The sequence below is a fragment of the Adelges cooleyi genome, unplaced genomic scaffold (genome assembly GCF_023614345.1).
Source record: "Adelges cooleyi isolate 19-005CV unplaced genomic scaffold, UGA_ACOO_1.1 ACOO_flye_CR_arks_rails_tigmint_CR_PRNA_9, whole genome shotgun sequence".
Taxonomy (NCBI): domain Eukaryota; kingdom Metazoa; phylum Arthropoda; class Insecta; order Hemiptera; family Adelgidae; genus Adelges; species Adelges cooleyi.
Window position 1 is genome coordinate 4,238,044 of NW_026096579.1, and position 19,125 is coordinate 4,257,168.

Sequence of the window (19,125 nt, forward strand, 5' to 3'; positions counted from 1 at the left end):
CAGACATGCAAATTTATCATTTCGCATCTATTATAATTTCAAGTGTCTGAATTGTCTTTGGTATAGAACAATTTACCATTATGTTGGTATAGAATTGTATATACCTACGCCTTTTTTAAAATTATCTTTATGAAAATGTTAGGGACAAATTGGAATAAAAAAACTTGAAATGGAATAAAAATGCAGCCAGTGAATACATTTAATTCCCTACTAAACACCTTTACACATACAATTTAAAGTCAATTTTAAATTAGAGTAACTTGTGGAAATAAAAAAAAAAATTGTATGCAATTTAAAGCCATATGCCAATAACATAAAATGTTTGAGATGCAACATAAACAATGTAGCTGGAACGAAGAAATAAAATAAAAATTGTAATTATAATTGTTATTTTGTTATGATTATTTAAGTCAATATTATTACAACTAATAACAATAATTACGTCATTAATGGCTGTTAGAATTGCATGTTGGAATCATGAAACGAGTTTTATCAAGTTGAATATTGTTTTACCCGTTTAGTTATTGTCAGTATTATATCTGTCGTTCGTAATTTATTAAAAGTAAAATACCTAGGTAGCATTAGTTTTAAAAAGCAATTCCGTATTAGTAAGCGTAAACGCATAATAATCTAGACGAATCTAAGAACCCCCTGCCCCGTAACCGTACCCCAGTCCTGGAAAACTACATCAATTTGGTTGCTAAAATTCTAGAGGAGTGACACGTCTTCAAAGCATCCTAATTGCGACAATTTTCGCCGTTGTTGTAATAACTCGATTTTTAGTGTATGTACAATACCTATAATAGGTATCATAAACCACACCCACTAGAAAAACAAATAAAATTAAGGTTACATTTTTTTTAAAAATAACACTTTAAATCATTTAAAATGATATTCTCGAAATGTAATATAATATAATTGTTAACAAGAGGTGTGGAAATGATTATACTTATACAACAAATAATCAAAACTGGCCACCAGGATTTTTTCAAACAGTTAATATATTTTACACTCATCAAAACCACGCCTAGTCATGTGTGTACCTGAATTGCCTATGTCATACGCCGTCGTACATAAACAACAGATCAATTCTCATACTGCAAGACAAGAACCCGAACTCTAACGTTTTACCTGCATACACGTTTTATGATAAAGGTGAAAACCCCGTTAAATATATTAATATTCTGTTCGCCAATGAAACAGCTCAAACATCAATGTTTGACTCCATATGTTGTGTTACTGTGAAAAAATAATGTCAGCTATAAAATTATAAATGTTATTTAAACAAATGAAAACTGGTTAAAAAGCCAGAAATATATGTTTATCAAATCGGTTTATTTTAGACAAATTACACATATTAAATAAAACTGGAACAAAACCTAATACATTGTGTATAATGTATTTATTGTGAATTACAAGGTAATCGCGAACTCAAGGTACGCAGTAAAAATAATTTAATAAAATAACATAGCCCAAAATTGATTATAACAAATTCGAGTTTTGAAACAAATAATTTATTATTGTAAGTACATGATGAAAAATATGTTAATATTGACTTGTTAACCACCAACAAATTGAATAACTCACAAAATGTAATTTTGTGACCTCAGGTTTTTTTAGTTGCCCCCAAAATTATATAATATTATCATTTTTAAATAAGCCAAACAAACTTGAACGTACAAACTTAACAAAAGAAAAAATGTAATGACCTTTTTTTAAAATTAACAATCATATACACAATATTTACTGAGAAAAGAAAGATTTGTGACATAGCCACTAAATTGAATTATTATTATTATTTTTTTTTTTTTTTAAAGAAGAAAAAGTAATTTTAACACTGTTTCTTAATATTATATACAAATTACGTACATAAATAATTACTATGATATATAAAAATTTCTCGAAGAATATTAACAAATTCAGTAGATTTTTTTCTTTGGAATGAAAAAAATTCCATATTAGAAAATATAATTAGTTGTCGAAAACTAATTATGTTTATTCAATTCAGTATTTGGCAGACCTTTCAGACGTCCCCATGAACATCATTTGTATCACATTTGTATTCTAAAATATTTGATCTACCATTGCTTTTCTCATTCTCGACATCTTGCCAAGCTAAAAGAAAAATGATCAAACCAAATTAATTTTAGTGAAATTGTAAGAAGATTTCAAATGTCTTTTACCATTAAAAATAAAAATATTTAGTTTAATAAGTTTGTTACCTTTCTTGATGAACAATATCACTTCTTTGTAGTTGTACTCAATAGGCATAGGAATTGGGGCTGGTGGTTGATAATCGTTACCACTATCACACAGTAAATTCTGGTCAATTTCAAATCCAAAAGATAAGCTCGTATCCACCTCATATTTATTGTACATTATTGGACTTTGTTTCTTCTTTGAAGGTAAGCGCACAGTCAATGAAGCGCTTTGAGGGGGTATCGCTGCAGGAACTTTGTTTATAACGGCAGTCTTTTTAACGGTCTCCGGGTCCGCTTTATGGGATTCATGCACAATATATGTAACATGCACATCCCCATTAATGCATTCTTTAGTGCAACTGACACTATTCGACGGGACGTCGACATTTCGATGCGGTAATGTGACGGTAACTGTTGGTATTGACTCTTCAGAAGTGGTAACTACACAGGCTGGTTTAGTCAAATCAGTTTTTTGGGCTTCTTTAAATGATTGTTGTTTGGAAGGTGTGGATGAAGCAGGCAAAGAGTGTACAGAGTCGAGATCGGAATTATCTTCAGATTTATCTGAATGCGGCATTGAAGATGTAGACTTCCTTCGTTTTTTATTTTTTACATTTTTAGGTTGTATGTACTGAGATAATAAATAGGAGTCATGAGGAGGGAAATTATTGGACGTTGTATTTAACTTATTTTGAGACTTTTGTTTTTTCCTCCTTTGTTTATTAGTGACCAATAGAAAGTCTGCAGAATCTGTATCTTGCGACTCGGATGACAATACATCAAGTCTCTGTTCAGTGGATGCAAACTTTTTTGTAGTCTGATTCTGTTTAGATGCTTTTTTCTTTGACTTTTTAATACTTTTCATTGATTTTGATTCATCATCTGAACTATCCATGTGTTGAAAAACTGTAGTGGACACTTCTTCAACACTATTATACTTGGTCATTTTCATTTTACGATTTTTTGGTCTTCCACAGTCGTCATCTGAGCCTTTACCGTTTCGACTCTTATTTTTGGTTTTACTACCTTTACACTTTTTACTATCATCATTTAAATCTCCTATGAACTTCAAAATCTCGTCAATATTCTTATCACCTCGATATCCTTGTATATCTTCTGAGAGGACTACTTCGTCTTTCTTAACATAAGAAAAGAAAAATTCTATATTATAACTTTAAAATACAAAACTAGTTATACAAATTATGCTAACTAACCTTCTTTAGTTCTTTTTTTTGCTTATTTCGTTTATGAACTGTACTACTAGTATCTTCTAAATTACTTCTCTGAAAAAAAAGTGCATGGATATTTTAAAATTTAGAAGAATACTTTTAAAATTTTATTAAGTTAGAAACGAAATTTGGGTATTTAAAAATCAAACAATACCTCCAAGTTCAAATCATGTTTTTCAAGTTATTATACATAACTAGAGGTCAGAATAATATTCTTTTGCAAATTTTTTTTTAGTCTATACGGCCAGACACGGGAGTTTGAAATTATACAAATTGTGAAGCGTATAAATCAATGCCAACAATTTTTTTGCATTTTTGAGAATATTTCAAGCTAAAAGAATATTTTGTATAATAAAGAATATTACAGAGTATATCTGTTATTATTGATGTTAATTTGATACATTCCAGATGTTCTAATTTTGGGTGAAATAAGGTGAAAAATTGGAAAAAAAAAATAAGAAAAAGAGTATTGTGGACAAATTTTAATCTATTGTGTTTTGTAATTTTCTACTTAGTATTTCCAGTGATGACAATGATCATAAGAATCCACAAAAATTACATCCTTATTCTCAAAACATTGATCAACAATCATTTGATTTACTAACACAACAAATAGAATAAGCAAACATTTAGTAACATACCCTGTTGTTATTATACGCAGTCTGTAAGCCCAAGTTGTCTGAAACAAAGAATAAGAAGCAAATTATAAGTTATAACTCACAATAATAATAAAAATAATTAATCAAACTTCAATTGTAAGCTAAAAGCATTTAATACTTGATGCATTTTTTACTTTTTAACTGTATTACAGCTTATTAGTTTTTACCATTGTTTTATATTTGGATAAGGATATATTTTATTTTAAATGATTATAGATAAAACAAGTATCATTTGTGAATACAATTTGTTTTCTGTTACATTGAAAAAATGTTTCTGCGGGGCTTATCTTCAGTTTATTATAAAATCAATATTCATCCTTAAAACAAATTGCTTTAGCATATAATATTTAATAAATAATAATATAATTAAATATTGTTTTAAAATAAAAGAGGGCAATTATACCAATAAAACAATTATGTAAAAAAAAATTTTTATCTTAAAATTAATAAACATTTTATTATAATTGACATTTTCTATTAAAAATTGTTTAGCGATATTATGAATAAAAAAAAAATTTTAATTTTACTATTAATAGTAATATAAGGAAGAACTGAAAATAAACATACAAAATAGTAATATTACTGTAAAAATAGTTACCATAAAAAAATATTTAAGTACAAATACAGTTTATTTTATTAATATTTTTTTTTCGACGAGAGCAAAATAAATAAATATTTACATCGTAAATGTTTCTAAAAGAAATATTACTTATTATATCAAAGGACTTTTGTCCTCTATATTTTTTTAACTCATAACACACCATACTAGTACCAGCAGTACACCAGATTGCATGATCAGAATTCAGTTTTCTTAATTGATTTAATCCTACTTTTAATATTTTCAATACCAATAGGTTAATAGGTTAATTAGATGTAAAATTGAACACCAAAAAAAAAATTAAATGTAGGTTATACAAACAATCTATAAGATATTTAGTATCTAATAATACTAAATCAGTTTTCAAACAAAATTTTTAGAAATCCAAAATGTCATACTGGTAGGGCTTGTAATAATTGTGTCGCATGCAAAATAACAGAGTTTTAAATAAATTAAAAATCATAAACATTTTGTTTTCAAGTAAAATTAAAAAAAAAACAATATAGGTTGTTATGATATTATTAAAAACCAGTACAGCCTAAACAAACCTTAAAAAATAAAAAAATGTATTACAACATAGAATGAAACAATATTGTTTATTTCATCGTTTCTTTTAGCCTTTTTTACTTAGTTTAGCCCCTTAATTAATGACAGGACAGAGGCCCATTAATTATTATTATAATAAAAATTTTTAATGTCTATTAGTTATTAAACTGAATTGTTTACGTACCAACTAACTGAAGTTTTATGTTGAAATATGAATTAAAACTCATAAAATATGGAGTAATACACTTAATGCTATTGTAGCTATCAAAGTACAAACAAATGAAAACTAAAACCATTGCATATTAAGAGAAATAGACATTCATACGCTATTGCTAATAGTGCTTACCTAGCCTATAGGACTTTACAAGTTTGAAACTAGCAGCAATAAGGAAAATAATGATTGTTTTGCGTTTGGTTTAACATACAATATACATGTAAATATGTAACTAGAAATAAATTTGCTAAAAGTCTGTAAAACTTTTTACATTATTTATATGTCTAACTATTTTAAGCAAACAAGTAAGACACACTGCAGTTATATAAAGCCATGAAAAATTCTTAGGATTCTCTTTCTTAGAATAAGTCATACTGTGCACATACAAAAAACAGTAACAAATTATTTCGTCTAGGTTTTCTATTGTCTTAAGGGTGTACACCTAGCCTATGATTTTTATATGAATGGATGATGTAACATGCATCTCCCTATAAAATCTAATGGTTTTTTTAGATGTTTCTAGTTTAAAAATTTAAAGATTTATTTATAAATCTTAATAATTGATGAAAGGATATTATTTACATTCTCTACCGTCTTTCTAGCTTGTTTTAATACATAAATATTTTTTTTATTCTACATATCTAATATTTTATCAATAAAAAAAAATTCAATAGTATATTTTCTGTAAAATGAAATGTATTATTAAATAACATAGAATTAACATATTTATTATTAAAAAATATATTTTTAATTTAATTAAAACACACTTATCAAATAAAAATATTATATTCTTATCTTGTGAATTTTTAGTTTAGGTACTATCATTAGATAAAACTTTATGGAAGTGAAACACATATTATTATGTTTATAAGTCAATTTTTAATATTTTTTTTGGTAATACTAAGAAATATTTGTAGGCAAAATTAAATATAGAATGGAAGTAATTAAAGTGAAATACAAGTTACCATTCGGTGTTAAGAAATGGAAACTCATTGGTGACGTATATCCGTTATACGGATTTTGATAGCAATTATTTTGGCTGCCAAATAGATGTAACAAACGATGGTCTATCACTTGCGTGTCTTTATTAAAATCCGTTACCACTGTAGTTGGCTGATGTAAACAGTTTTTTCCATCTTGATCGCCCTCACCTGATGTCCGTGGCAATACTTCCAAATAGAATATAAAAAGCATGCCAATTAAAAATGAAAAACAAAAAACAAGGAATATTCTGCTTACTGCTTTAAAGTAAAAAGTTAGATAATTAAACAAAGACAACACCACTCACTCCAATCTTATTATTTTGAACTAGATAATAAGAGGAACTAATTGATAGCAAGTCTTTGATGCACAAAAATGTTAATAAAATTAGGTATTATTTACATATAAATTGATTATTATAAAAACGTGTGAAAATTGATTTAATAATTTGGTTTAATAAAATAATTAATTGTGCCTGTATTTTTAGTAATTAGTAGATTAAACAAATTAGTTTTAACAGATATTAAAAGAAAAAGTCTAGCATAAAAGCAAAAAATTATAAGAGTATCCAAATAGTAAGAGTTATTCTTGATTTTTATTATCCTATACCTATGACATTAATAATAAGGAATAAAATAACTACTGAAATTCATGTCATAAAACTATAACTAATATAGTAAATGACAATTTTTTTTATAAAAAATCAAGACTACATTTTAGTCATATTTGATTCTGATATTATAGATAAAATATTTTATTAGGTATTTTAGGTATCAGGTATTTGTGCCATTAACCAACTAGTAACACCGCTTGTTATTAAAATGTGTGTTGCAACATAAAAATAAAAAAGCTATTGATTTTTAATTGTAAACACTTACCCATGCAGATGAATTTTAACTAAATTTATAAGTTTACTCCATGTAATAATTAAAAATCAAACAAAAATATATTTAAATTTTGCAGTATGTTAACATACTTAAATTAATTGTTAGAACAAATAATTAATAAATAAAATAAAAACATAATTTTATTATAAATAACTAACTTGCTATAAAAATGTTTCATTGATTATAATATTGGTCAATTGAAGGGCTTGGAGCAACAACCAGGTAAGTCCATTTTTTTCAAACAAAATTTTAGTAGAAAAATGTTTATTATTATGTTTAAAAACCAGTTAAATTGGAGTATTACTTACAAAGATACTACACAACATATTTTTTTCTGCCCATTGTAGTAAATGGGATAAAGAATTTTCTTTTAATCATCCTGGACAGTTTTATCTGATTTATCTGATTATTTCCAAGCCCATCAATTGTCCCTAAATCTATATCAGAATAACCAAATTAAATCTTTTTTTTTTAAATAATACTATAAAAAACACAAAATAAAAGCACAATTAATTATATATTATAGATTAAATTTATTTTTTCTGTTTGAAACATACCAAATCATTTTATTTAACACTACAAAACTAATTAAGCAGAAAACATCAGAACTATGCAAAAATAACACTACTATTTTTTTTAAAGCAAACATAAAATAAAATTTAATTTTAATTTGTTAAAACTAAATTTACCTTTAGTTACTCCTTCTTTGGAATCTTTAGAATATGGCGAAGCATCAATTTCCATATATGCATCATGGTCATCATAATTTTGACTTGATTGCTGTAAATTAATAGTAATAGATAATAAATTACTAAATATTAAATGAACGCAAAATATAACTTTCTGTCTTTTTTTTTTTAAAAGTTTTGACAACTCTGACTATAAGCTAGTTGGTTTGTGATTTTTGGTTGGTTGATTGGATGGGTTTTGATTATATATATAGTGGCTGCAGTTAAAATTTAGGTCACCCATCAACAATTGTGTTAATTTTATATTGATGGCTTAGTGCAGAGTTGTGATGAATAGATTTTATTGTTAGAAATTGAGTTATGTGCAACAATAGATACCTATAGGTACCTTATAAAGAGCATCAATTTTAAAATATGCAGGTTTCACGCTATTAAAAGAAGATTCCACCCACCTGTTTATAAACTGTGACAAGAGTATCACTTGATAGCGACAAACCCGCATAAAATCAGTTGCAGGTGTTGTTTTAGCACTGTTATTTGTACATATTTTTTAATTAATGCTACTGACCACACATTTTATACTTTATATTGGGAAGATTAAAATGTTTGATTCTATAGGCCAAATCATAAGGTTCATTAATTATATGAACAAATAGAATTTTAAATTTTCAAGTCATAAAATAAAATAAAAATGCACTGAGTCGCCTGTGCACTATGTCACCTTATATCAATGACATAATTATAATATCACACTCACACAACTAGGTAGTAAAATAAATACAAATTGGAACTGTTGATGTGAAGTAGACTAGACGCCTTGTTAGGCTGCCTAATTGGCAGTATTTGTGTTTGCCATTACAGAGAGGAGATGGTCTAATTATCTAAACACTTGCCTACTCTGAGAAATAGACCGCCTGCGGTAAAATTCAAACGATTGACAGTACGAGTTAGCACTGCCGACTTAATCAACATAGCCCCACTATGGCCCCCCAAAATAATTTACTTTAGAAATACTATAACACTTTAATAAAAGTTGTTACCTTGCATAACAATGGCGTTGTAAAACGTTCATCAACCTTAGTCTCTTCTTTAGCCGAACATATTTCCAAGCTTGCATGACTAGTATAATTTGACATATCTTTTCTATCAATTTGTTCATATCCTGGATCTCCAAGATCAACAACTTTTCCAAGATCTACACTTTTAGCCATTTTTGATGATTCCGCAATCTTTTTGCGTTGGTTTTGAGTATTTTTTTTGTTTAATAATAATGACAGTGCTTGTGCATGGTTAACATGACTTGGCAATGAGCCACCTTCTAGTTGACGAGCACTTACTTTAGTAGTAGCACTAGATAGTCGCTTCTTAAAATCGGGTGCTAGGTCAAAAGCTTCAAGAGAAGAGTTTTCCTTAACGTGTTGTTCTTTAGATATCAATTTATCCAAATCAGTCTGACTATCAACTAAACGTTGGTTATGCAACGGTCGCTTAACATCATCTTCACCATTTTGAGTTACATCCTCCAACAAATTCTGTAACATAGACTATGCAATATTAAAAATTGATTTCAAATTATTAAATACATTCAATGACTTGTACGTAAGATTATTATAAGGTAGGACTAAAACTAGTGAGTTACTAATTATTATTTTACTTCAATATCAATTGATTTCTATTCTCTGTCCCGTGTAAGAAAGGCAGCGTTTTGTGCATCTCGACTGAGGCCTCTTGCACTGTCGAACCAGACAAACCACCTCAACATGCCTGATTGTTAATGAATACTGACGACAATGTTGTCCGATAGCCGTAAGCCGTGTTGCGCACTGAAGGAGAATTAGCCAAAGTGCTAGACGGACCAAATTTTGTCATGCCTTTCTTACATGGGGCAAAGTATAGGATGTTTTTTTTTCTTCAACTAATATATAAAAAAATTGTATTTTTTTATAAACTATTTTTAATTAAAAAAATAATTAATTCTCATTATTAATACTTTAGTCGTTGGATGAACGATTGATAAAACCATAATTTATATTTATCGTTATTTTAGTATTATGTTCATAAAAAATAATAAATATATTCTTTCTTTTGACACTTAAAAGTAGAAAAATAATAAGCAACACAAATTTCAATTTAGGTATTATATCACTAAATATATATTTTAAAACATCGGAGTAAACCCTAGGCAATTTAATAAATAAGTCGGTAACTACAAATATAAAAAAATAAATAACTTTTTCTTGAAATGTATTTGAACTCAAACAAAACGAGTTTAAACTTGATAAAAATCTCAATATTTTATTGTAAATCAAAACTATGATCATTCTGAAAAATATTTCTAGTAAACTATTAGGTATTTAAATACTACCATTACTTACATAAATAGAAGTAAAATATTATTTAAAATAACAGCTAATCATTAGACATAATCATTAGATATAATTATTTATGTCTACATCTATTATACATACATTGATACCAGAAGTAATTAATGATTAAAGTATGTAGATAATATAAAAAATGTTAAGGCTCTAAACTCATTGAACTAAAATATGATATAAAGGCACCGGACACCTTTATATTGCTATCTTCTAGGGTTTTTTTATACCGATTACGAATCTGAAGTCAGAAATCCATGGACTCATCTAGGTCAAAAATATTAAATATAGCTACTTGAACTATGACAATTATCATTACGCAAAACGTTAGTGGTGTTCTACACCATCCAGTTATAGCGAACTGCAGCAGTCAGAGATGCGATTGGAAAGTACAGTAAACTGCTTGATAACACAACAAAGTTGCTTATAATAGTGGTTATAATGCAGTAATACAAATATGTTCAAGTAGCTATAACTTTTGAACTGGAGGAAACCGCGGACCTCCGACTACAGATTTGTAATAATTGTAAATCACTACAAGATGGCAAAAAATATATAAAAAGTAAATTGGTTCCTTAACTAATTCACATTGTAATATTTAAAATATAAGTAGGTACCCAAACTCAAAAAAAGAATAGTTAGGTTATAATGATATGGAAATGCTTTACATACATTGTACAGTTCACTTTTGGTCTGCTTTGCTGTATCATAAGCGACTACTTCTTCAAGCAAAGACTTGAAACTAGCAGTGTTCAAATTTGATAAATCCAGTGATAGAGATTTTGACTTGTTATTCTAAAAAAAACAAAGATAAAAAAAATGAACATACAGGTATAGATAACAAAAATAATGTGTGACCTTATGATTTTAAAAGGGCATGAACATACCTAAAAAATATAATATCAATACTTTAAATAAAAAAAACAAGAAAAATACCCAGACAATGATGAGGTAAGCCGGCAGTTTAATATTATTACTATTTGAAGTACAGACAAATTAAAAACACACATTTAACTACGAGCGCATTGTGACACTTGCTCGCACTCGCATACAAATACACACACACGTACATATACAATCACACTGCACTTTTGATATTGAAAATTGATTACTCATTATTTATACCTAAGGTCTATTATCATCAACAACATAACACAAAAATCTTAAATAGGTTAGGTCGAGGAATTATGAAATTTAAGTTTTATTATGGCCAAACGAGAACGAGTATCTCCGAGTTCCGACTGTCATGTAATTGAATAAAAATAAATTTGTGTATACTCACGTTCGAACAGTCGGCAGCGGAATCCTGAAAATTCTTGTCGGCGGCGACGGCCGCCGTTTTATTGGCGATGGTCGTGCCGTCGTCGTCACCGCCGCACGAGGCCGACGAGCTTTTGTCGGGCGCCTTTGGCTCAAATTTGGGCTGCGACAATGATGCCATTACGGCGACGGCTCTGGAGTCCCGGGGGAAGAACACCGAGAGATATTTTAATTTTTTTTTTTCTACGCGATAAAATTGTATGTTGTTCCCACGGGCAACGACTTGACGGCGACGGTGGTGGCGATTTTAGACAGGAACCAGGCGGCGGGAAACGAACCGGTCATTTTAATGTCACAGGTCGTCGTCGGTGTCCGAAAGTCACGACCCGCGGCCGCCGTTGAAGTATTGTTGTGTGTATAGTGATAACGGCAAAATTTAACTAAAAATCGATTTATGCCCAAACACCAGCTATAAATTGTAGATTTTTTTTTTCTTTAACTATTAAAGTACACACACTAAAAGTATAGGAATTTACTAACGACCACCTACTACTAAATCGGGGAGGCGGTGCAGATACGGCGTGACTACGGATTTTCGCGGACGGCGGTGTCGGTTAAACGATGTGCCATTATATTTTTTTCCGTACCGGCGAGAAACGTATCGGTGCCCCGACGATACGGGATGTGGCTGGTTGCTGGTCGAACGGCGGAGGCGGCAGCGGTGACGACGACGACGACGACAAACGCTCGCGCCTGTTTATGGCGAATTCGTCGTAACGAGAAGACCTACTGAGCGATGAGTACAACCGCAGTGGTCGTCCGTGTGTTTCCGGTGGACTCGGAGTTTATAATACAATACGCATACACACAGGCGGAGCGACTGAGAAAACGTTATATTTATAATATATGTATATATATGCGTGTGTATATTTATTTATATATATATGTGTGTGTTTTTTTATTTTCATTAAAATAGTGTGGGTAAAAAAAAAATCCGACTGTATTCACAGTGTCGCGTTAGTACGGTAGTGGTGTCCGTCGGCCGTCCTGCGAGACGCGAGTTGCGACTCACCGCTCACGAGTCACGACTATGGTCGGGGCGGAGACCGGAGTAAAAAAATAAATGAAAAAAAAATTGCCCATTTCAGTGTAGCCAATGCGAACGTGGGAACCACTGTTACCGCCGTTACCGGTAGTGATAACAAGACTATCTTCAATCTTTATCATAAACCAAAACCGGTCAACTTTTGTGGGCGGTTCACGAGTCACACAACTCACAACGGCGACTTACCTAATGTCCTAATCTATTCACTATTCTGTGGTTGATCCGGTGCTGTGATTCACAATTTAGTACTTAGAGGGCCTAAACTTTAATATAGAAATAGCTGTGAGTATTGATGATAATACTTCTCTGATACGTATGGTATAATGAGTAATGACTGTTGTTGCGTCAACAAAAAACTTAAAAGTTAAAAATAAACAGATTTTGTTAGTTGAATTAAAACACTTAATTCTTTTTGGAATGAAGTACGCATGGGTCTTGTGTTTGGTCACTTCTATAAAAAAAAAAAATAGTTACGTTCCATACTTAGGCAAGTTTATGTTGCTAAAATAACAACCATGTGGGGGAGATTAAATATACGTTGTAAATAGAAAAATAAAATGAAGAGTAATTAATAATAGGCTGATTGTGGGCGGCAATGGACAACCACTGAATATTAAATGCTGTATTTTTTACACGTATTTAATCATTCTAGTCTCTAGAGTTCATATTGTCTATCCGTGGATGGTTTTTATTTTATTTTTTTAAGCGACGGCATCAATGGCCACAAATTTGTTAGTTGGTTTATTTTGTATTATCGACGAAACTTTACTTAAATATTAATTCAAACTGGTCAATACCTGTAATTTATTATTTATATAGCAAAATATTTTAAACAAACTGTATTTTTTGTCAAATTAATAGCTAAAAATATGTCAGCTAGATCAATTCTAATTTTATCGATGTTTAAAGTGCAAAGAACACATATATATTTTAAAGAATAAAATGGAAATAAGTTCATTTTTGAAACGTACAAATGGAAAAAACACGTAGTTAAAATTTAAATACAATCAGTATAGTTACAGTATAGCTGATTAACTAAAAATTTAGTCGGCCCAACTATATACATATTTAGCTATTTCAACTATCGATTTATTGTGTCCCTATTTTATCACAATAATTATAATTGATTGACTAGGTATATAATTTGTTGGTCATGCGATTGCACATTTTACGTGGTGTATTGGATATAACTTGAAACACCATAATATATTTTGTCGTGTTCAGCGTGAAAAACAAATACTTTGAAAAAAATCGCTTGAGTCGTAAACTAAATTTAATATGTTAGTACGGCATAATTGATTGTAAACAAAACAATTTTTTTTTTCTACTAGATAAATATTTATTTTTTTAAATCTGGTTATTAATTTTTTTTATATATATAGAACGTGGGATACATTTCATAAGTATTCTACGAATAATACTTATTTCACTTATTGTTGGTAATTACTTCTTAATAATAAAAATAACAATTAATAATCAAATACTGTCAATAGGTAGTTAGTAATAATTATTACAAGCTTCAATGATATTAATTACCGAATACTTATTTAGTAGGTATTTACGCAAAAGAGCTATTGCATATATTAATTATTAAAATAATGTTAATAAATAACTGAAATATAGGCCAAGTTCAATTAATTCATTAGGTACCTAATAAGAAATGTGTTTTATACTGTACAATTGTAATTCGGTATAGGTATTATATAAGTTTACGAAATCCCAACAGTTATTAAATCATTATATAAGCATGTTCATGAGGATATATTCTTATAGTATATCTAGTAAATTAATTATGATAAATTATTATCTTTGTGGCCAGTTGTTTTAAGAAAACAGTTATAATAAGAATGCTCAACAGCAAAAGTGCATAGTGTACTATAGTGTATAGTGAATTAAGGCATAATAACTCAATTAATTTTTTATTTACCTCCAAAGTTAAATTATAATTGTAATATCAATAGATTATTTTTAGATTTTACTCTAGACTTATTGTTTAATTAAGTTCACATAATAGAAGTACTATCGTTTTTTAGAAATTGGTGACTTATATATAAAATAATAAAACATGTAAACGTCATCGTCTGCAGTATTATTAGATTTTAATATTCATTAGGAGTACAATTCATATTTATATACATGAAAAAATTATCACTACTATCTATACAAATTTATCATTAATATTAGGTACTATCTAGTCTAGAAGGCTTGAGGGGACTCAAATCTCAATAGTATATAATAATAAATAAGTAATTTAAAATATTTAAAGTATTTAAAAGCCGGTTGACTTGTAACAATAGTTTTTTATAAATTATAATAATTATTGTTACAAGCTAAACAAAATATGTTTACTTAAAATTTAATAAAATATTTTAATTTTGCGGGAGAACTACCTTTATTTTGTACACTATTTCGTTGATTGCTAAAGCCTGGCCTACCTATGAGGTTTGGCGACAATTTAAAGCTAATTGTGCCACTGGACTGCCTGAGTCTAATGAAGCCTGCCTCTCCCTACTAATACGGGCTATGTTGAGTGTTGACTGTTACTACAATAATGTATAATTTAATCAATGATTAAATAAAATTTTAAAAAAAAATCTCAGAAAAAGGACGATAAGAATGAAATTGCGCAAAACGGTTTGATTTTTTTAACGTAACAAATTGTGTCGTGGGAAATATAGTTTCCTCGTTTTACCACAATTGCGTGGGCTGTAGCGTGTTATCTCTTATCAATTATCAAATGCTTTATTGTTTTCACTTGTCACAGTTGTCACTTCGTCAACATAGGCTATCCAGTACCCTTTGCAGGGACGTCAAACAAATACATATTACGTAATCCATTACGTATATTGTTGTAAAGCTACATTCATAATATAATTTAATTTGTAAGTCGTTTGTGTAATACGCCGTAATAGTTGAGCGTTATTGCGATTAGTATATTATTACAGACAACCATACTATTTAATTAATTCGCAGGAGCTAATATTTGATTAACTATAAACTAACGATGAGTACTAAACAAGAAAACATATTTTTATTTGTACCAAATATAATTGGTAAGTTCGTTGCAACTTGCATTTCTGTATGATTATGAATTACATAATTTGTTTCTTTATAGACTGTACACTACATAGATTATACTATTTATATGATTCACAGGGTACACCAGAATAATACTTGCACTGATATCAATATACTTTATGCCAACCAACTATAAAATAGCATGTACTTGTTATGTTGTAAGTGCACTATTAGATGCTTTTGATGGTCATGCTGCTCGGGCATTCAATCAAAGTGAGTTGGTTTTTTAATTAGGTAACATTGTTATGTTGTTCTAGAATGAAAAGGCTTTATCAATTAAATGTAACGATTGTTTGGAAGAGTTGTACCATACGAATAAATAAACCTTACGATCAACTTTTCAAAATATAGGATATTTTATTTCTTATGTGGCGATTTGACAGAATAAATGGTAGTATTGCCCTATCACCCTTTGCTGTATCTTTCAAACTATTAGAAACAAAACATTATAAAAATTTAAAAGTTTCAAAAATCTATTGCTAGTATAATGGGGTGCATTCACTTCCTTGTCTTGCCACACAGTTGTTCCACACCTTGTTGGTTTTTTGACGCAATATAAAGTACATGAGAGAAGGTAGCGAAGCAAGGCGAGACTAGCATAATGACAATTTTTTTGGCTATTAAAAACTAAAAATAATAGCAGCTTATAATTGATGATGTTTATTAAGCAAAGGCGCATAAATGTGGCAAATTGTATTTATTTTAAACAATATGCCCTACTTGTATAATCTTTAAATATTTTATACCTATCATGATGGTTAATTTAGTTAAAATCTAAGCTTTTTTTCTTTAAAAATCAAACAAATGTTTATTAATTATTTTCAAGTAATAAAAAAAATTTCTTGGGCTATAAGCTTCTCTGGGTTTAATGACCTAGTTATATCTGTGGGAATCACAAGTATAACTACAGGGATTGGGTAGAGAAAAGCCTTATAGCTTTGATAATGTACCTCTCCTCCACCACAGTTTGATCAATGTAACATTACAATTTTCATATCCCATAGCGCTACCTAGAGTTTTGGACTAATATAGAAATTAGAAAAGTTCAATTAATTTTATTATAGATTAAGTATAGTATAAATAGGCAATGCCTCAACATGCAAATAATATGCTCACATTGTTGGCATACTAATGATTATAACTCATTAAAATATTAACTTATCTTCAGTTTTAAGCAATTGTATTCGATCATTTATCTTAGGTACCAAGTTTGGAGCAATTCTTGATCAACTTACTGATCGCTGTGGAACATTGGGCTTGTGTATTGCACTATCAAACTTCTATCCAAAATATATGTTCTTATTCCAACTCAGCTGTATTATTGATATTTCATGCCATTGGATCTATTTGCACTCGTAAGAACTATTATTACTAATTGAACAAAATAATAAAATGCAATTTTTTCAAAAATTATTTTATAGATCAATTTTGCAAGGCAAAACTACACATAAATTTGTTGACATGTCTGAAAATCCAATCATGAGATGTTATTATACATCAAAACCTGTGTTGTTTTTTATGTGTCTTGGTAATGAATTATTTTTCGCATCATTATACTTGGCTCATTTTGTAACAGGCCCATTAAGTAAGTATAAATTATAAAGTTTTTTCAAATTAAAAACTAACTTTTTATTTAAACAAATTTTTATTTTTAGTTGCTGGACATGGCCTTTTCAAGTTATTGTGTTTGATTTCATTTCCAATCATGATTGTCAAAACCGGAATATCATTACTGCATTGCTATGTAGCCAGCATAAATCTATCTATTATTGATGTGAATGAGCGAAAAGAAAAAAAATAAGCATTTAGATGGAGAGATAGTTTGAACGAGATTTAATTTTCATATCTTGAGTGTGTTGTGTAGGTATTTAAAGCATTCCATTATCTGAAACATTATTTTATTGGTTCCTCCTTATTGTATTATTAGTACAATATTTTTTGTACTTATAAAACAGTTCTATACATTCTAGTCAATTCAAAAAAAAAAAATTATACGATTTATATTTATAGTTAGTGAATTCAAATGTTTTAGTTGAATTTGTTAGTTTTTAAGTAATGAGTTATTCATTCAGTCTTTTTAATTTATTATATAATAAATAGTACTGATTTAATATGTTTAAAGTGTTGATATACTCTAAAATCTAAATAATACATAATCAGTTTTATGTATTTGCTTGAAAATAATAAATATATGTATGAAATAATTTGTATGTACAATTCTTTATGTATCTAATCACCTTATTAGTAGTTTAGTAAGGAAAGCTCTCTCTAAAGACTTCCTTTATTATTTTAGTATTTTGAAAAAAAAATGTATTAATAATAGAAATTATTTTGTACGAAAATTTTCATGATACAGTGGGCACAATTCTTATAAAATCATCATAATAGTAATACTGAATGCATTATAACTTATGTTATCTTATTAATTTGATTATGTAATGAGATAATATAAAGTCAATTTGCTTTTTTTAAATTGTATTAAATAAAAATAGCAATTAGGTCAAAACATAACCAACACAATATTTAATTTTCATTTCGATGCAGGATTCAGAAAAATATCTTTGAAAAATAAAATTTTCAAATTGTTTATCATGCTCTTAACTATTATATATTTAAATGAAAAAACTCTTACTAGACCACATTTATTTAATGTAGTATTTTTGTTTTTTAATACCTTCCATACGTAACCGTAACTTACTTATTGCTTATAAAGAACATATCTATTGACGTATATACATTAATTGTACTTTTATTTTTTTTAATAATACAGTGTTATTGTGTAATCAATTTTCTGCTATAATCTATAACATCTACCGTAGCATATTATACACACATTATGAATTGTGAACTAAATTTCTTATCTTTATAAAAAAAAATCATTAAAACTTAATTCAATTAATTAGCAAACACTTTTAGTATATATTAGTTAAGGCTATAGAAAAAAATATATAAGTAATAAATTATATAAATATTAAATTCACAGGTATGAATTCTTTTAAAAAATAAATTAACAAATGACAACATATGAATAGTTAATTCTGTAAAAAAATATACGCTATTAGTTTTATATCAAGTTTTGGAAAACTATGATATTGAAACTTAAAATAGAAAAATTGTGCAAATAGGAAGTTATGTGACAATGTATACTAATTAGTTAGGTACCTCTAAAAAGCACTATGAAAAAGCTGTGTTAAAAAAGTATAGTTTAAATTGTACAAAATATTATTCCATTTGCACTAAAATAATAAAATGGAATGTGAGTTAAAGGTAGAAGCAAGAGTTTTTATATTTTATCAGAACTTA

The 19,125-nt window shown here is 28.4% G+C and overlaps 2 protein-coding genes across 7 annotated transcripts; one reads left to right on the forward strand and one right to left on the reverse strand.

Moving 5' to 3' along the window:
• Positions 1–1,314: 1,314 nt before the first annotated feature.
• LOC126846228 (uncharacterized) lies at positions 1,315–12,708 on the reverse strand. Of its 5 annotated transcripts, none has more exons than XM_050585489.1 (9): positions 11,662–12,707; positions 11,052–11,174; positions 9,045–9,548; positions 8,005–8,095; positions 6,413–6,616; positions 4,072–4,109; positions 3,416–3,484; positions 2,223–3,339; positions 1,315–2,115 (listed from the first exon to the last, which is right to left on the reverse strand). In XM_050585489.1, exons 1-9 carry the CDS (start codon positions 11,818–11,820, stop codon positions 2,024–2,026), a joined length of 2,397 nt encoding a protein of 798 aa, XP_050441446.1. In that variant the 5' UTR covers positions 11,821–12,707; the 3' UTR covers positions 1,315–2,023. The 5 variants fall into 5 exon arrangements, with proteins under 5 accessions (XP_050441446.1, XP_050441448.1, XP_050441450.1 ...); XM_050585491.1 differs by having other exon boundaries at positions 9,045–9,536; positions 11,662–12,706; XM_050585493.1 differs by lacking the exon at positions 11,662–12,707 and adding an exon at positions 11,316–11,556.
• A 2,776-nt stretch (positions 12,709–15,484) lies between these two features.
• Positions 15,485–17,874, forward strand: LOC126846506 (CDP-diacylglycerol--inositol 3-phosphatidyltransferase). Of its 2 annotated transcripts, XM_050585977.1 has the most exons (6): positions 15,486–15,626; positions 15,718–15,797; positions 15,901–16,035; positions 17,024–17,177; positions 17,244–17,407; positions 17,478–17,874. In XM_050585977.1, the coding sequence occupies exons 2-6, from the start codon at positions 15,749–15,751 to the stop codon at positions 17,621–17,623; spliced, it is 648 nt and encodes a 215-aa protein (XP_050441934.1). In that variant the 5' UTR covers positions 15,486–15,626; positions 15,718–15,748; the 3' UTR covers positions 17,624–17,874. The 2 variants fall into 2 exon arrangements, with proteins under 2 accessions (XP_050441933.1, XP_050441934.1); XM_050585976.1 differs by having other exon boundaries at positions 15,485–15,797.
• The last annotated feature ends 1,251 nt before the right edge of the window (positions 17,875–19,125 follow it).